Source organism: Oryzias melastigma, linkage group LG19 (genome assembly GCF_002922805.2).
Source record: "Oryzias melastigma strain HK-1 linkage group LG19, ASM292280v2, whole genome shotgun sequence".
NCBI lineage: Eukaryota > Metazoa > Chordata > Actinopteri > Beloniformes > Adrianichthyidae > Oryzias > Oryzias melastigma.
This window is the reverse complement of record NC_050530.1, coordinates 11424391-11439242: the sequence shown is the minus strand read 5'-3', so window position 1 is coordinate 11439242 and position 14852 is coordinate 11424391. Positions and strand designations below refer to the sequence as shown.

The 14852-nt window shown below is 37.3% G+C and overlaps 2 protein-coding genes and 1 long non-coding RNA gene across 5 annotated transcripts in view; 2 read left to right on the top strand and 1 right to left on the bottom strand.

The window, feature by feature from the left end:
• Positions 1–391: 391 nt before the first annotated feature.
• LOC112153850 (annexin A4) lies at positions 392–8656 on the top strand. 2 transcript variants are annotated; one of them, XM_024284287.2, is made up of 15 exons: positions 392–543; positions 3631–4031; positions 4113–4150; positions 4306–4422; positions 4507–4594; positions 4676–4770; positions 4859–4972; positions 5116–5206; positions 5407–5486; positions 5580–5636; positions 5722–5815; positions 5900–5995; positions 7467–7525; positions 7605–7727; positions 8374–8656. In XM_024284287.2, exons 2-15 carry the CDS (start codon positions 3641–3643, stop codon positions 8431–8433), a joined length of 1503 nt encoding a protein of 500 aa, XP_024140055.1. In that variant the 5' UTR covers positions 392–543; positions 3631–3640; the 3' UTR covers positions 8434–8656. The 2 variants fall into 2 exon arrangements, with proteins under 2 accessions (XP_024140055.1, XP_024140054.1); XM_024284286.1 differs by having other exon boundaries at positions 532–669.
• On the bottom strand, positions 6268–11775 carry LOC112153853. The gene is made up of 3 exons (XR_002920560.2): positions 11668–11775; positions 10623–10721; positions 6268–6548 (listed from the first exon to the last, which is right to left on the bottom strand). It is a non-coding gene; the product is annotated as an uncharacterized LOC112153853 (long non-coding RNA).
• LOC112153849 (disks large homolog 5) overlaps positions 11451–14852 on the top strand; it is a 29436-nt gene continuing 26034 nt past the window's right edge. Inside the window, exon 1 of one of the 2 annotated variants that reach the window (XM_024284284.2) lies at positions 11451–12423. In XM_024284284.2, coding sequence (XP_024140052.1) covers positions 12126–12423 — 298 coding nt within the window. In that variant the 5' untranslated portion in view covers positions 11451–12125. The remainder of the gene's footprint in view (positions 12424–14852) is intronic. The other variant, XM_024284285.2, reaches the window with a different exon arrangement.

Genomic DNA, 14852 nt, shown 5'->3' with positions numbered 1-14852 from the left:
AAATGATCCGAACCGTGACCCTAAAACCGTGACACGATCCGAACCGTGAGATTTGTGATCCGTTACACCCCTAATATATAACACTATATATTTATGATAATATTCAATATTTAAAATATATATATACTTACTTTTTTTTTTTTACAATTTTTGGAAACGGCACACATCTTTTTCATGCTGTTTTTCGCATATGTGTACTGTTCTAATCATGTATATATATTTTTTAATTGATTAATTGAATTATTTTGTTTCTATTGTTATTTTTGGGTGAACTTTTTTCCCCCCACGTCATTAAGGCACATAAAGTATCACGGAAAACTGTTCAGTTTAATTGCAATGTGGAAAAACTGAGGTGAAAAGTCGTATTCCAACTTGCTGTGTTGACAGAAAGCCGATAAGCCTCTGAGTAACAGAGCAAAGGTTGGTTGAGAGCACAGAGGCGAAACAAAGCTTGACCGTCCGTCAATAAAGAGACCCACCCACGTCTGTGCGCGCGCGCTCTGCCAGTCTGCTCTTCCTGGATCTGACTTTCGCATCCACCCAGTGAGTTCCCTGTTTGAGTTTTTTTTTCTTTCAGTTTTACGATTTAAAAGGAACGTCACTCGGTAGAGTTTGTAGCAGAAGCTGCTAAGATATCGAAGAGAAAGGAAACGCGTATAATCCTTAAAGGTAACGGCGACTTTTTTTTCTTGTCGGGATGGATTGAAGTCAACTAACCGCATTCGAGTGTGGAGGTTTGCTGTGTTTTTACACGGTCATTACGGAAAAAAAGCGTCGGTGTTTTTTTATTTTTTTCTAAACGGTGGCGCTTTAACGCTTTTATTGATACGTGTTACTAAATTGCTGTAGTTTGATCCCCTCTTCGCCCTTCAGTTCAAACTTCATGCTAAATGCTAAATATTTACTGTTTTAGCAACTTTAATGTTCGGAAAAATGTGGATGTGGAATGTCATTGATTTATAAAGAAAACAAGTAGGGGTTTGTTATCGAAATTAGTGTGGTTGTTAAGCAGGTTTGTTAAAACCACATCGGTTTTTGGAGTTAGGAAATCACAGGCCCGCGATGCGCTGTGAATGAGGCTAAAATGCTGCTTTCGAGTCCAGTTCGTAAAAATTAGTATTTTTTTTTGAGATTCCACGAATGCGCCTCTGCTTTTGCACAACTGGTTTGGTTTGAGCTGTAGGAATTCCCTTCCGATATGCTCAGACAGCCTTTGTATTAATTACTTTACTACTATTGTGGGGCACTCCTTGTTCACCTCGTGAGCTTGTTTGTTTTACTTCTCAGTGGCGGTATTTACAACATCACCTGAAAGCCTCCTCTGGCTCAATGTTGAAAAGCTGCAGTGGTTGAAAAACCAGGCGTCCTTCAGGAATCTCTGTTGTTTTCGCCCTATGAGTCAGAATTCGCGCCTGACCAGCTTCGACGAAATCACCTAAATCAAGTACAATTTAATATAAACACTCCCTTTTTCTCTTTAAAAAGTAGTGTTGACTGGAAATAGATTCTCTTATTTTGAAAAAAGAAAGGAAAATGAAGTAAGGTCAATTATCCATCCATCCATCTTCTTGACCGCTTTGTCCCTCTCGGGGTGCCGGAGCCTAACCCGGCTGCTGATGGGCGAAGGCGGGGTACACCCTGGACAGGTCGCCAGTCTGTCGCAGAAGGTCAATTATGTGTAGTTTAATTTCTTCTGTAAAGGTAGCATGACATATTTGAGATGGGTGTATTCAACGTAGAGAATGTTGGAGTGTTTTCTGAGTTGATGCCACTTTCTCTTTTGGTAGAATGCAGTCTCTATTGTAATTTTATTAGTTTCCTCTTATTCTTTTGCCATGTTTTCATTCGATCTCAATGGTTTGCTTTTAAGGTTGATGGAAATACAAATGTGTGGTGACAAAAGTATCAAATATCTGATTATTTCTGAATATGAATACAGTTTGTTCTTATTTGTACCAATTAGATGTGGGAGCAGAATTTTCCCTCAGAGATTTACTACCGTAATTATCTAGTGTTTACGGCTCTTAACGTGAAGATAATGTGTTCTTCTGTACTGGGATTTTTAAGGAAGTGGTTATAATTATCTTTACTGGAAAATTACAATTACAGATGCATTATAGAATTACTACAAAAGGCAGACATCTTCTATAGTAACAACAATACTGATTGTATAAGCAGTCTGTGGTGAAGTTAGTTCATCTCTGTTAAGCAAGTTTTGAACTTTTGTGGCATGTTTCACAACATTCCTATGTATCATAAACATTTATGATACATGAATTAGGACAGCAGGGTTACTCAATGACATATGGGCTTTTATTAAAGTTGACCACGCATGCTGCAGTAGGGGATCATCTGAAAAAGGAGAACTAAGAAGGGATCATTTGAAGTTCAAATGAATGAAGTTTGAATTTGAAGATATTTGAAATATCATAAATCAGTCAGGAATGAGGTTAAAGTTGTAGTGTGTCACAAAATGTTTGCAAACACCACAGAATAAGTAGAATATATATAACTTATTCTTCCCACAAGGGGAGACTTGATAAAAGGAAAGAGATATTCAATTTTTTGTTTTAATTTTGGAAAAATATAAAAAAATCTTTACATGAATGCAATGAACGGAATAGAAGAACTGATTAAAAGCAAAAGTTAACAGTGATGTATGATGGAGTATCAGAGCCACCATGTCTGGAAAAAAATATGGGGGAAAATCAAATAATTGTTAGTAAAAAATATTACAATTTATGAAAGTCAAGTTGTACAGTCATTAGAAAAAGTCAGCATCTCACAAAAATAAATTCATCTAAAATAAAATTCTAATCTCACGAAAATGAAATTGTAGCCTACATTCACAAATGTAGATAAGAACAATCAGTAAGATTCTTGAGCAGTGTGATGTCTATCTGATTTATTCTGCAACATAAATTTAACAATTAATGTTCCACTGTCTGTTGAGACATTTTAAAAGCTAAATGTGACATTTTCTTTAAAAAAAATGTTTTTTTCTTTTTTTACATTTATTATTTGTTCTCATAAATTGTTGAAAAAATCATAATTGTACAACTTTATCCTCCTAAAATGTTGACATTTTCCTCATAATTTTACTACTTTTTGACCTTTTTTTATAGCGACCCTGATACTTTGTCATAGTAATGTGTGTTTGACAGGGAAATAAATTAGCATCTCATACTTCCTCATGTGTTAGCTGAATCATTGATTGCAGGGACAAAAAGCTGTTCACGACTCACGAGCTGATCCATTCTCTGCTGAAACACTGAGTATTTAGAGGCGATTTAGAGTTAAGACTCTAGTTTTATTGTGATTCATGACCTTGTGGGAGAACAGTGTTGAACGGCTGGATATGTGCATTCAAACTTTTGGAGAAAGTCATAAAAGACCATCTGTTAAGATTGTATTTAATATGAAACTTGACATTTTTATTTAAAACTTCTGCTAACTTTTTGTGAGAAGTGTAAAAATAGAAGTAAATATTGTTTCTGTCTTCCTCATGCCAACGACGGTTTCCTCAGCATGAAATAATGTCTGACTAGTTGTATTTCATTTGGTGCTCACATTTTGCTGTTCGTACACGCTTCTACAGACTCGCACCAAGACTTTAATTAAATGTTCCAGATCTCTCAAGATGAGTTACCCAGGCTACCCTCCACAATCTGGCGGATACCCCCCTCAAGCAGGCGGCTATCCTCCACAACCAGGAGCGTATCCACCCCAATCAGGAGGCTACCCTCCAGCAGCAGGAGGCTACCCACCAGCAGCCGGTGGCTACCCCCCGGCAGGAGGCTACCCTCCGGCAGGAGGCTACCCCCCACAGGCAGGAGGTTACCCCCCACAGGCGGGAGGTTACCCACCCCAGGCTGGAGGATACCCCCCCGCTGCAGGTGGTTACCCTCCAGCAGCGGGGGGCTTCCCTCCCCAAGCAGGCGGCTACCCTGCACCATCAGGAGGCTTCCCTCCCCAAGCAGGAGGATACCCTCAGCCTGGAGCGGGAGGATATCCCTCCATGCCTCCAGCAGGTGAGGCCACAAAAACTAAAGTATGTGTAAACATTGTAAATAGAGAGATATGTGGTGTAGATACCAATATTTGCTTTCCAGGTGGAGGCTGGGGTGCAGCACCAGGTGGCTCTGGCATGGTAAATAAATTCCTCTTAAAATAAACACTCATTAAAAACATATGGACTAAATCTCTTGTTTGCTTAAAATCTTTTTTCCACCAGCTTTAACTCATTTATTCCACAGGAAGATCACCACATTGTATCAAGTGCTTACAGCTGTCTTTTGTCTGTAGCCAGGAGGACCTCAGCAGGGATACCCAGTGGGCCCCACTCCAAGTCAGCCCATGCCAAGTTATCCTGGACCCTCGCCAGGTGGAGTTCCAGCCAACCCTCAAGCACCAGCCATTCCTGTAAGATACCTGTTTCGTTAGTAAAGTTTCTTTTTGTAACAGGTCATCCAACAATAATATATATATTTTTTTGATTTACAATAGAAAGGATACAGGGGCTCCATCAAAGATTTTCCAGGCGCTGACCCACTCAGGGATGTTGAGGTTCTCAGGAAGGCGATGAAGGGTTTTGGTGAGTGAAACTGTCATATTGTCATTTTTTAATAGTTTAACTTTATTTTACTCAACTACACTGATTTTGGATTTGGAACAGGCACTGATGAAAATGCAATCATTGAACTTCTGGGAAATCGCACCAGCAAGCAGAGGGTTCCACTGGTAGCAGCCTACAAAACCACCTACGGGAAAGTATGGTCAATACTTTTGATTTGTTTTTAGAGTTTCATTCGTTTCAGTCCGTGCTGGAGTTCATGTAGATTTTTTTACTCTTTTCCAGGATTTATTCCGTGATCTGAAGTCTGAGCTCACTGGAAACTTTGAGGATTTGGTTCTTTCCATGCTGAAGACTCCGACTCAGTTTGATGCGTCTGAACTCAGAGAAGCCATAAAGGTTTGGAAATTGGAATACTTTTATTGAAGGTTATTCCACATGTTTTTGTCTTAAAACAATAAGTTAAAGCCAAATTAAAGGGAATATTATTTATAAAAAATGACTTGACCCTAACCTTTGATTATTTTTTTTTTTATTTCCAGGGTGCAGGAACTGATGAAGCTTGCTTGATTGAGATTTTGTCCTCACGTTCCAATGCGGAAATTATTGAAATCAACAAAGTCTACAAAGCTGGTAAGTCTTTGTAGAAGAATTAATTAAATAACCTTTATTTTGAAAAACATGTTATCAATTGCCAACTTCTGTCAGAAAAACACATTATATGTGGTAATAGTAAGCATGTGAGGGAGTACTTCTGTGAAAAAAAAGATAAAAACCAAAGCGAAAATTATGCAAATTAATTTCTGTTTTGAATTCATCCATCATTTTACCAGAATATGGAAAAACCCTGGAGGACTCCATCAGCAGTGACACCTCTGGTCACTTTCGTAGACTCCTGGTTTCTCTTTGTCAGGTATTCTGCATAATTTGTATCTCTGGAAAAAAACATTTTCGCTTTTGTCTTCTATATGCATCCTCATTTGCCTGTATTTCTTTTTTATTTCAGGGTAACCGTGACGAACGGGAGACCGTTGACATTTCTTTAGCCAAGCAGGATGCTCAGGTGATCATTTGAATCTGCCTCCTGGTCAAAAATAATAGGGAAATGTCCTAGCCTGTTGCTAAACCTTCAATTTCCTCTATCTCAGAAACTGTATGCAGCTGGAGAAAATAAAGTGGGAACTGATGAGTCTCAGTTTAACGCCATCCTGTGCGCCCGCAGCAAACCTCACCTGCGGGCAGGTGTGTTATTGCCACAGTGTTGCTAAATAAGCTTGTTGGCCTAATTCAAACATTGCTTGTAAACGCTTTGTTTTTCTGTGTCAGTTTTTCATGAGTACCAGCAGATGTGTGGAAGGGAAATTGAGAAGAGCATCTGCAGAGAAATGTCTGGAAATCTGGAGGACGGCATGGTGGCCGTTGGTAAGAGATAAAAGTCCTATTTCTCAACCTCAGAGAGTTAACTCTTTCGGGAATGATTTATACTCTTATTTTGGGGATTTGTTAAAAATAAATGATCAACTATAGAAATAGAGCCATTGTAATGAAATGTGTTAAATGTACTTCTTACATTGTCCCACAAAATAGAATAAAAGTTTATTAATTCCACAGAAAGGAAATTACAGTGTTAACATAGATCTATTAAAAACAACAGAAAGATCATGATTAAGACTAAAATAAAAACATTTCCTCTGTCAATGAGGTGTTGTAGAGTTTAATAGTTAACAGGAAGAAAGATCTGTGAAAGCACTTCTTCCTGTGTTATAAGTCTCTGACTGCAGCAGGTGTTTAGTGCAACCATGGTCTCTTACATAGGATGAGGATGGATGATGGATTCCAGTTTCCGTAACATCCTCCTCTCACACAACACAAGCACAAAGTCTAGGGAACATTCCAGAACGGGGATGGATCTTCACACCAGTTTGTCGATGTTCTTCCTGTTCCTGTCAGAGCATCCACCCCCCAGAAGCGGACTCTGTAGAGGGCAGACATAAAAAAACGCTTCAAGGGTGCTGCAAACTCTGAAGGGTCCAAGTCTCCTCAGGCTCTCCTGCAATCTCCAGTCACTTCTCAATCGGTATTTTGTTGTTGCCAAGCAACAACAGCTGATCTTGTAAAGTTAACGATGCACCCGCAGACCGCTTTAGACCCAGAAGTGGTGAAAAACTGTCAAAAAATGAGTCTCAGGCATGCTACCACACCCACTACATATAAAAACAGTCCATGTCTGTCAAGAACAAGCCAACAGCAAGAGAATAACAAAACAAAAACACAAAGCTAACATTTAGCTATGATAACTGGCAGCCTACCGTGCGGGGTCTTAAAAAGTCTTCAAAGCCTTAGATTAAAAAAGCATTAAGTAAGTCTTAAAAGTCTAAAGTTGTATTTTTTAACCACGATTATGTAAGTAAAGCGCGTAAAACTGCTGATTTAAAAAAGAAGATGGCAAAAAAGAAGGGAAATGGGGGGTGGGTACTTGCTTTAGCCCTACGACACAGCACAAAGTGCGGCGTACCAGTATAAGATCTGGCAGAAGAACGCACGACTTTGTGTCCAGTATTTGCTGCTTTATTTCTCATACAAAAACTGCTGCCACTAAAACTGTGAAGCAGGCGGCACTTTATCTCATCATTTTAGTTCCTTATCACTGCTACGCAATGTAATCTCTCCAATTCTGTCGCTTCCCTAAATAAACACATCAATCATCAGCATCTTGCAGAGTATGTTTGATTTATTGTTCGGGGACACTCAATTCTTTCGCAGTCAAGCAGGCATATTTTCCAAATTGGATACCTACTGTGCTGTTTTTTAATTACTCCATGTTAAAAATTTAAGCTGTAATAAATTCTAGCTCCATACTGTGACATCTATGAACTTTCCTCATTTCTTTCAGTGAAATGCATCAAGAACACACCTGCCTACTTTGCTGAAAGGCTGCACAAGGCCATGAAGGTACAAAGGAAATCTCTCCTGATTGGTTATGTTTGCTGTTCGGCATTACGAAGGCTAATGGGTTTGATTGTATTCATAGGGCGCAGGAACCAAGGACAGAACCCTGATCCGCATAATGGTGTCGCGCTCTGAGGTGGACATGCTAGACATCCGACAGGAGTACCTGAAGACATACGGAAAGTCGCTGTACACTGACATCTCTGTAAGTCTTTTTGCTCATATTCAGGAGTATTTAAAGTGGAAAATATAAAAAAAGTAGAATGTTTTATTTCCAAAAATAAAACTTGAACATCTAACATTTTGTGGCTTGACATGATAAATACGACATTAGTATCTCAGGTCAAGTTTTCATGTGTTTGGTGGCTCTTGTTGCATGGACTCCAGCCACCACTCTTTGAGAAGCTCAATAAATTCTTGAATGGATTTTTTTTTTTTTAACAATCCTACATGTTTTTGGTTCACCTCTTTTACTACACTTTTTCCTTCCACTCAAATCCTCTTGGATGCAGCACTCTGTGAACAATCAGCTTGTGTAGCAAAGATCCTTTAATGGCTTGTGCTCTTTGTGAAGAGTGTTAATGACTGTCTGTTGGACATCTGTCAAACCGGTAGCTTCCATCTGATAGTGTAACCTACTAACCCAGGCGGAGAGAGCATTTGAAGTCTCGGGAAACCTTAACAAGTGTTTGAAGTAATTAACTGATAAAAGAGATAAGAATTACTCCAAAAGTTAATAAACTTGTTTCGGTTTTGGAATTGATTGATAAAAGTGTTGAACCTTTTCCAAGTCTGCTTATGTATAAATATTAATGAATTTATTTATATACATATGATTGTGTGTTTTTCAGGGTGACACATCTGGAGATTACAAGAAGCTGCTGCTGAAGCTGTGCGGTGGAAGTGACTAGACTGAAGAAGCAGCAACTGCTCTCATCGGGACATTACATACGTCCACACGCAAGAAAAAAAAGAAAGTTAATTACCAGATTGAGGATTCAATGCCATGTAACAGCATGCAACTAATTTTAGTAGCACTTATAGCTATTAATCGTTGAAAAATTAGATGTCAAAATATGCATCTAATGCTTGTGTATGTGCCTAAACATTTTGTACTCAGCAAAAAAAAAAAAATGACCATATTACTGTTCTAACTACTTTGTGCTTTAGAAGAAAACATTTAAAGTAATATTTTAAATCTAAATCCTTGATTTAGATTTGTTTTAGTTCAAAATAAATCAAACTTTATTTGGAGAATTTTGTTTAAAAATATATAAAAATAATATTAATATTTAGAAGTAATATTACACACACACATATATATATATATATATATATATATATATATATATATAATTGAAGTCACCTCAGCTGTCCATCTTTTCATGCACCCATCATCAAATCCTTCATCCTGTGTACGGTCTCAGGGTCAAAGGGTCACTTCTCTCAACTGCTCCAGGGTGAAGGAAGAGGACATCCAGGACAGGTCCACTATAGTGGGTTGTTTGAAAAATAAATAAATAAATGCACATTTATTTGCGCTTGTAATTCTATGCATTTATGCCAATCATATGTTTTGCCTTTTGCTCAGTGCAGAGAAGCCAAAGTCTAAATATATTTCATGATGGTGCCTCAAAACAGCAGATGCAGCTGCATGATATCTATACATTGCAAAAAACAATCTATAGTTATATACTGGAATTTCTATTACAAAAAAACAACAGTTTTTGTTCCTCTGATGTCTGTTTCTGGCCTTTGCCGGTGTGCTTTACCTCCAGTAGAGGGCTCTCGGTTCACATCAAATCTTCACTGTTTGTGCTGCCAGTTGACATTCACTTTGAAGTGAGTTTGTCGTCTGTGTAACAGAGGAATTTCACTTTGCCTTCAATAAAAGTCCCTTTATGGTGTTTGAGTTTGTCCTGGAGTTTGTCATGTTTTGCATGAAAAACTGAGTCAAGCTGTGTTGCTATGGGTTGATGAATTTGCATTGTAAAACTGGTCTCTTTTGCATTATTTTAGTCTACAGCAAAACTGCATCTACTGAGATGAAGATGCAGCTTAAATAAGGAGATGTTCAGGTACTTTCCAGCTCAGAATACATGGGCTATTTTGCAAAACTATTAATAGTAATGGATATTCTGAAGGATTTTTCTCTATTCTACTTACCTCAAAGTGCATTTAAGTTTAGAGTGCACTGCTGAGGGAAAAACTTCACCATTATTCAAATGTGCTCAAAGTACATGAGCCCCATGACAAAGACCGATAAATATTTAATGTTGATATTTTTGTGTTCCATCTCCAGCCCAGATGCATCTAGATATTTAGGTCAAAAGGAACTCAGGGCGAAACCTTTCGTTTGGTGGATTTCTAGACAAAGTGCTTAAAGAAATCAGTTGATTTATTGATAGGACGCCTTTTTCTGCCCTCTCATCAGTAAATGTTATCCTGCAGTGGATTTTTTTTTTTCTAGTTGTCCAATAGGAGACGTGGAAATAGGTGACATTTGGTTGCCAGGGGGACATAATCCCGCTTTAAACTTCATATAAGCAAATTGCAAACCAGAGGATTAAATAAATAGCACATAATGAGAGATAGCAGCAGATATCACTGTCATGCATGTGGAGCAGAGATCCTCAAGCGTATCCATTTCTGTGTCACATTCGCCCACATCAGGCGAGAAGGTAGGGCAGGAGTATGACGGCTTAAAGAATTCATAGTGGAAAAAAAAAAGATTCCTGACCTCTGCAGCTGGGTTTCTTTGTAAGCACTGACTCCCAAATGACTTTTCCCCACAGGGAGAAGAAATCAGTTGAGCTGTTGCATAACCACTTACATTGTTAAATCTGTTTTGAACTTAAATGGGGGAGCGTATAGGCACACAGTGTGCCACGCTAAGCTCTAAAGCCAGCCCCTGTATGTTCTTTCAAGCACCCATGGTAATCATAATCCATGTAAATGGCATATACTGTAGATTCTTCGGTAAGCTGAATACTGTCAGCTGGAGTAGTAAAATAGCTTTTACTAATCATAGCAGCTTTAGTAACTACTTTTTTTATTTAAAATAAGCTGCTAAAGATTTTTTCTCATTTGGAATATTTACCTTGTCTTCCATCTGATGGAGGATAAGAATTATGATGATGAGGCTTGGAGAGGGGGTCAGCTGTGTCAGGGGACAATCCAAAGAAACGGTCACTCTGATCTGGAGATTTATAAGGAAAAAGGTCTAAAAATAAATCACACCATAAAATAAAAGCTGGATTTCTCTCATAATGTATAATCAGTTTATGTTAAATCGCAGAATAAATACACATTTTTGATTTACTCTATGTATTCAGAGGATGATGCTTTAGGAAAGAAAAGACATGCATAATTTAAGTAAATTTTAATACTTCATATGTGGGATTGAAAAATATTAATAAATTACAGTCTTTAAAAAAACATTGAATATAATATAGTGGGACACAAATTCAGAAAGCTTAACCAAATCATAACATTAAAATATTATCTGGTGAGTTTAGAGCTAACAGAATATAATTTCAAAAGTGGGAATTAATTTTTATTTTAGATAAATTACATACTCAGGGTCACAAATACTACATTTAAAAAAAGATTTTTAGTAGATTACATTTTAATAGAATGTAGGCTTGCATAAGATTAAGTAAATGGATCATTTAATCTTACACAGAAAGAAGCTTTGTTTTCTTTTTTGTGTGGATTGTTTGAAATTTAATAAACATAACTTTTATTCAACTAAAACTTTAAAACATCATGATTTGTAATGTTTTTATCATTATTATTTTGTGTGACTTTCAGTCTCAGAACTTACACAAACATGCTTACATGACTTATCTTTTAATTTTTTTAAATTCATATATTTCAAGATATAAAACAATGAACAATTTATAGCATGCATATAAACATGTGTTTTTAGATACAAACAAATAATATAAAAACGTTTTTAACACCTTCTTACAAAGTAGTCAAGTTAACATAAAACAATGAAATTTAAATTAAAAAAAAAAGTAAAATTGGGGTCTGCTAATTAAAAATAAATTTAACAGTTTTGAGTTGAGATTGTTTCTAACTTTTAATTATTAAGCCTGGGAGCCAGGTGCGCTTAAGTCTGAAGCCCCGCCCACTTTTACCTTAAATGTCCATCGCACGGAAACATGACTGGCACACAGCTCTAGCTGCTCTCTCGGTCAACATGGTGGACTTTGCAGTTCACAAACAAAGCTTTTTTGGAACTTTAGACTAAGTTTATAACTTTTGAAAGAACATTTTTTTGTTGAGTTAAAAGTAGCAAAGATTTCCTGTTTTTTTTTTTTTTTCTTTTTTTCTTCTGTCGCGAGGGACGAAGTGGCGTCTGGGAAAATGTGTTGTCATCTTCGCGCAGTCAACAGCTTCGAGCAACAAATATGGCTTCTTCTTGGGTACCCTTCTGTACAAGTTGAAAACTGTCCCAAATGGGTCGAGCGGGACCGTTTCCGAGAGTCCCAGCAGTAGTCGTACAGGCGAAGCTAGCTAAAGGAAGCCCGCCGGTTGTGCTCCCGAGCTGCTTTGCTTTAAGCCCACAGTAGAGGAGGTGGAGGAGGAGGAGGAGATGGATCCCCAGCATAAGGAGTTGTTGGAGAAACGCTTCCAGGACTTGGTGGAGTCTTTAACAGATGTGGAGCGGCTTGTGGAAGTTTTGGCTCAAGGCGGGACTCTCAGTCAGTCCGACTGCTACGAGCTGGGACACAACTGCAGCTCCAACTCCGACAAAGTCTCTCTGCTCCTGAAGATCCTGATGAGCAAAGACAGAGACCATTTCGGAGAGTTTTGCTCGGCGGTGGAGACCACTCACCCTCACCTGCACGCCGCTCTGCAGGACTGTCTCGGACCGGTGGATCACACATCTGGTGAGAAGTCAAAACCCCCAAAAACCACTTAAGTATTTATTTTTGAGTTTGTTGGCACGATTAAGGGCATGACTTTCCCTCTGGGCAAGTTTTTTTTTTTTTTGATTATGTACAGTCACGTGACTTGCTCCCTATTTACTTTTGCTTTGCCATGGACCCATAAAAGCCCATCCTGCTGCACGCTGAACGCATTAAAATGGGTCTAAAGATTTAAACAATCGATATAGATTCACTGTTGTCTCATTTGTGTTGGCCTGCAATCAATACCTGCTTGTCACAGCCAACAGAATAGCTTTATATACAGCACTACTCAATTTTAAAGAATATGCGTGATAATTTCATCAAAACCTAAAATCCTGCTAAGCATATAATTGAATAAAATGACTCTTTTGACTAAAATGTTGCTTTTAATATTCTGTGACAATGTTTAAACAGCATAAACATCTATGAATGTTGTACCCAGTTGTTCAATAATTAAGTTTAATGTATATTTTATCATATTTCCACATATTTTAATGCTTACTTAGGGTTAAAAGACCTAATTGTAGATATTTTAGGGACTTTTTAAGAAAGGATCTGTTCCTGCATTATTTGTTTTCATTTTCCTCCCTTCCTCCGTAGCCATAAATATTTTTCTCTTTGCATTATAGAATGGCTTCCACACTTCTTTTGTTGTTTATGCTTCTAATAAATCTTTGTAAGCTAAATTGGTTTTGATTTATATGCTTTTTTTTTTTTGGTTGTTCAGCAGTGTAACGGTACCACTTGCTCAGCATCTCTGCGTTTCCAGGAAGATGCAGAATTTCCACGGCTGGTTGCTTAATTTACATCCTGCCACTATGGTTCTTTAGTGAGCCACGGTGTTAATTATGGACATGGCTGGTAAATATTTATAACCCAACAAGCTGCTAACCTAAATTTTGCAAGCTTTTATTTTCATGCTTAGAGTTTCAAAGTTTTATCAATGGGCCTCCATGAACGTCGAGATGCTTGGATGTGGTTGCATGGTGAAGTGCACAACTCCTGTTGGTGGTTTAGCAGGTTGCAAAGGGGTGGAGTTAGTTTTTTTTTTTTTTTTCCCCCCAGGGATGGAGGGTTTCTCTTCTTCACATTTAAGAGTTATTACTATATGCCCAGGCACTTATAAAAGTTGATGTATTGTGAAACTGTTGAGTGTTGGAGAACAAAAGTGTGTATTCTCTTGATGGTATTCTAGTTTTGAATAAGCAAATTTCATAGGTATCATGTAAACACGACCTTGGTAGCTCTCTTCATCATTTACTGCCATTAAAGGCAATAAGTCCACAAGGAGTTTTTCCCTGTTAGTTTAAATTTAAGCTTGATTTGAACTATTTGAATGTGCATACAGGTAATTTGGGGCTTTAACACCAGGGACCAGGGACTAAGCCGTAGTTGTTACCTAGCAGTGACAGGTTTAAATATTTTTATTTTTTTTCGCAAATTAATAAAAAAAAAAAGTTAAACTGACAAGAATGGAGGAATAATTTGTTACTTCTGTCACTGCAAATGTGTTAAAGTTAAAATTATTACTATTTATTATCATTTAATATTTAATATTTAACATTTTGGTTGCTAAGCCACCTTAAATTAAGTCATTTCCAACAGGCAATGGTGGAAGAATCTGTGGCTTATTGTCTTAATGCGGACACAGTTATGGCTACTCGGCCATAAAGACTTTAGTTTCATTCTGAGGCTTCTTTGTCTGCAAACCAGACCAGTAAAAGTTTTTTTTTTTATATTATTGTAATATATTGAAGCCTTAATCATGCAATAACTTCTCAGTGTACTGACCATCCCAGTCAGTGATGGAGAAATTCCTTAAAGGTTGTTTTATTTTCTTAGCTGCAACTATTAAACTACTACTATAGTATAAGCCATTATTCATAAATGTATTTATAATAATTTTAGGACTTAATCTCTTTAATTTAGTGCTGAATAGTTACCCAATGCTTCCTTCACATGCTAGTATGAATGCATCAACATAGTAGTATTATCCTTTAAAATGACCGACTTTTGCTTTGTTTGTAACTTGGTTTAACTGGCAGAAAATCACGATGTACGCAAGTATTTTTGAATTAAGAGCGAATAATCAATTATCTGCATGATTCGACTCTTAAATAAATTGATTTGTTTTTTAAAAGGGGTTAAATAAATCATAATGGTATTGAATATTTATCAAACAGGATTAGGCAGCAACTTTAGCAACTTATTTTTTTTTTTTTAAATATGCCTTTTCGTTTCATGCAAATAAATGAAAGAACTTCCACTTTATTGTTGATTTGCACGTCGTCACCTAGTAGCCATTTCAGGTTTTCCCCTGCCAACTCATGCAAACATTAGAATTGTTTATATTTAGTTTCCACATAAATTTACAATCTTGATATGTCTAAAATTTTACCTTTAGTGTC

Excerpts from the sequence above, each read along its gene's own strand:
- LOC112153850 (XM_024284287.2), top strand. The coding sequence starts at position 3,641 with ATGAGTTACCCAGGCTACCCTCCACAATCTGGCGGATACCCCCCTCAA. Across the intron at positions 4,595-4,675 it reads GAAGGCGATGAAGGGTTTTG|GCACTGATGAAAATGCAATC; the intron begins GTGAGTGAAACT and ends GATTTGGAACAG. Across the intron at positions 5,816-5,899 it reads CAAACCTCACCTGCGGGCAG|TTTTTCATGAGTACCAGCAG; the intron begins GTGTGTTATTGC and ends TTTCTGTGTCAG.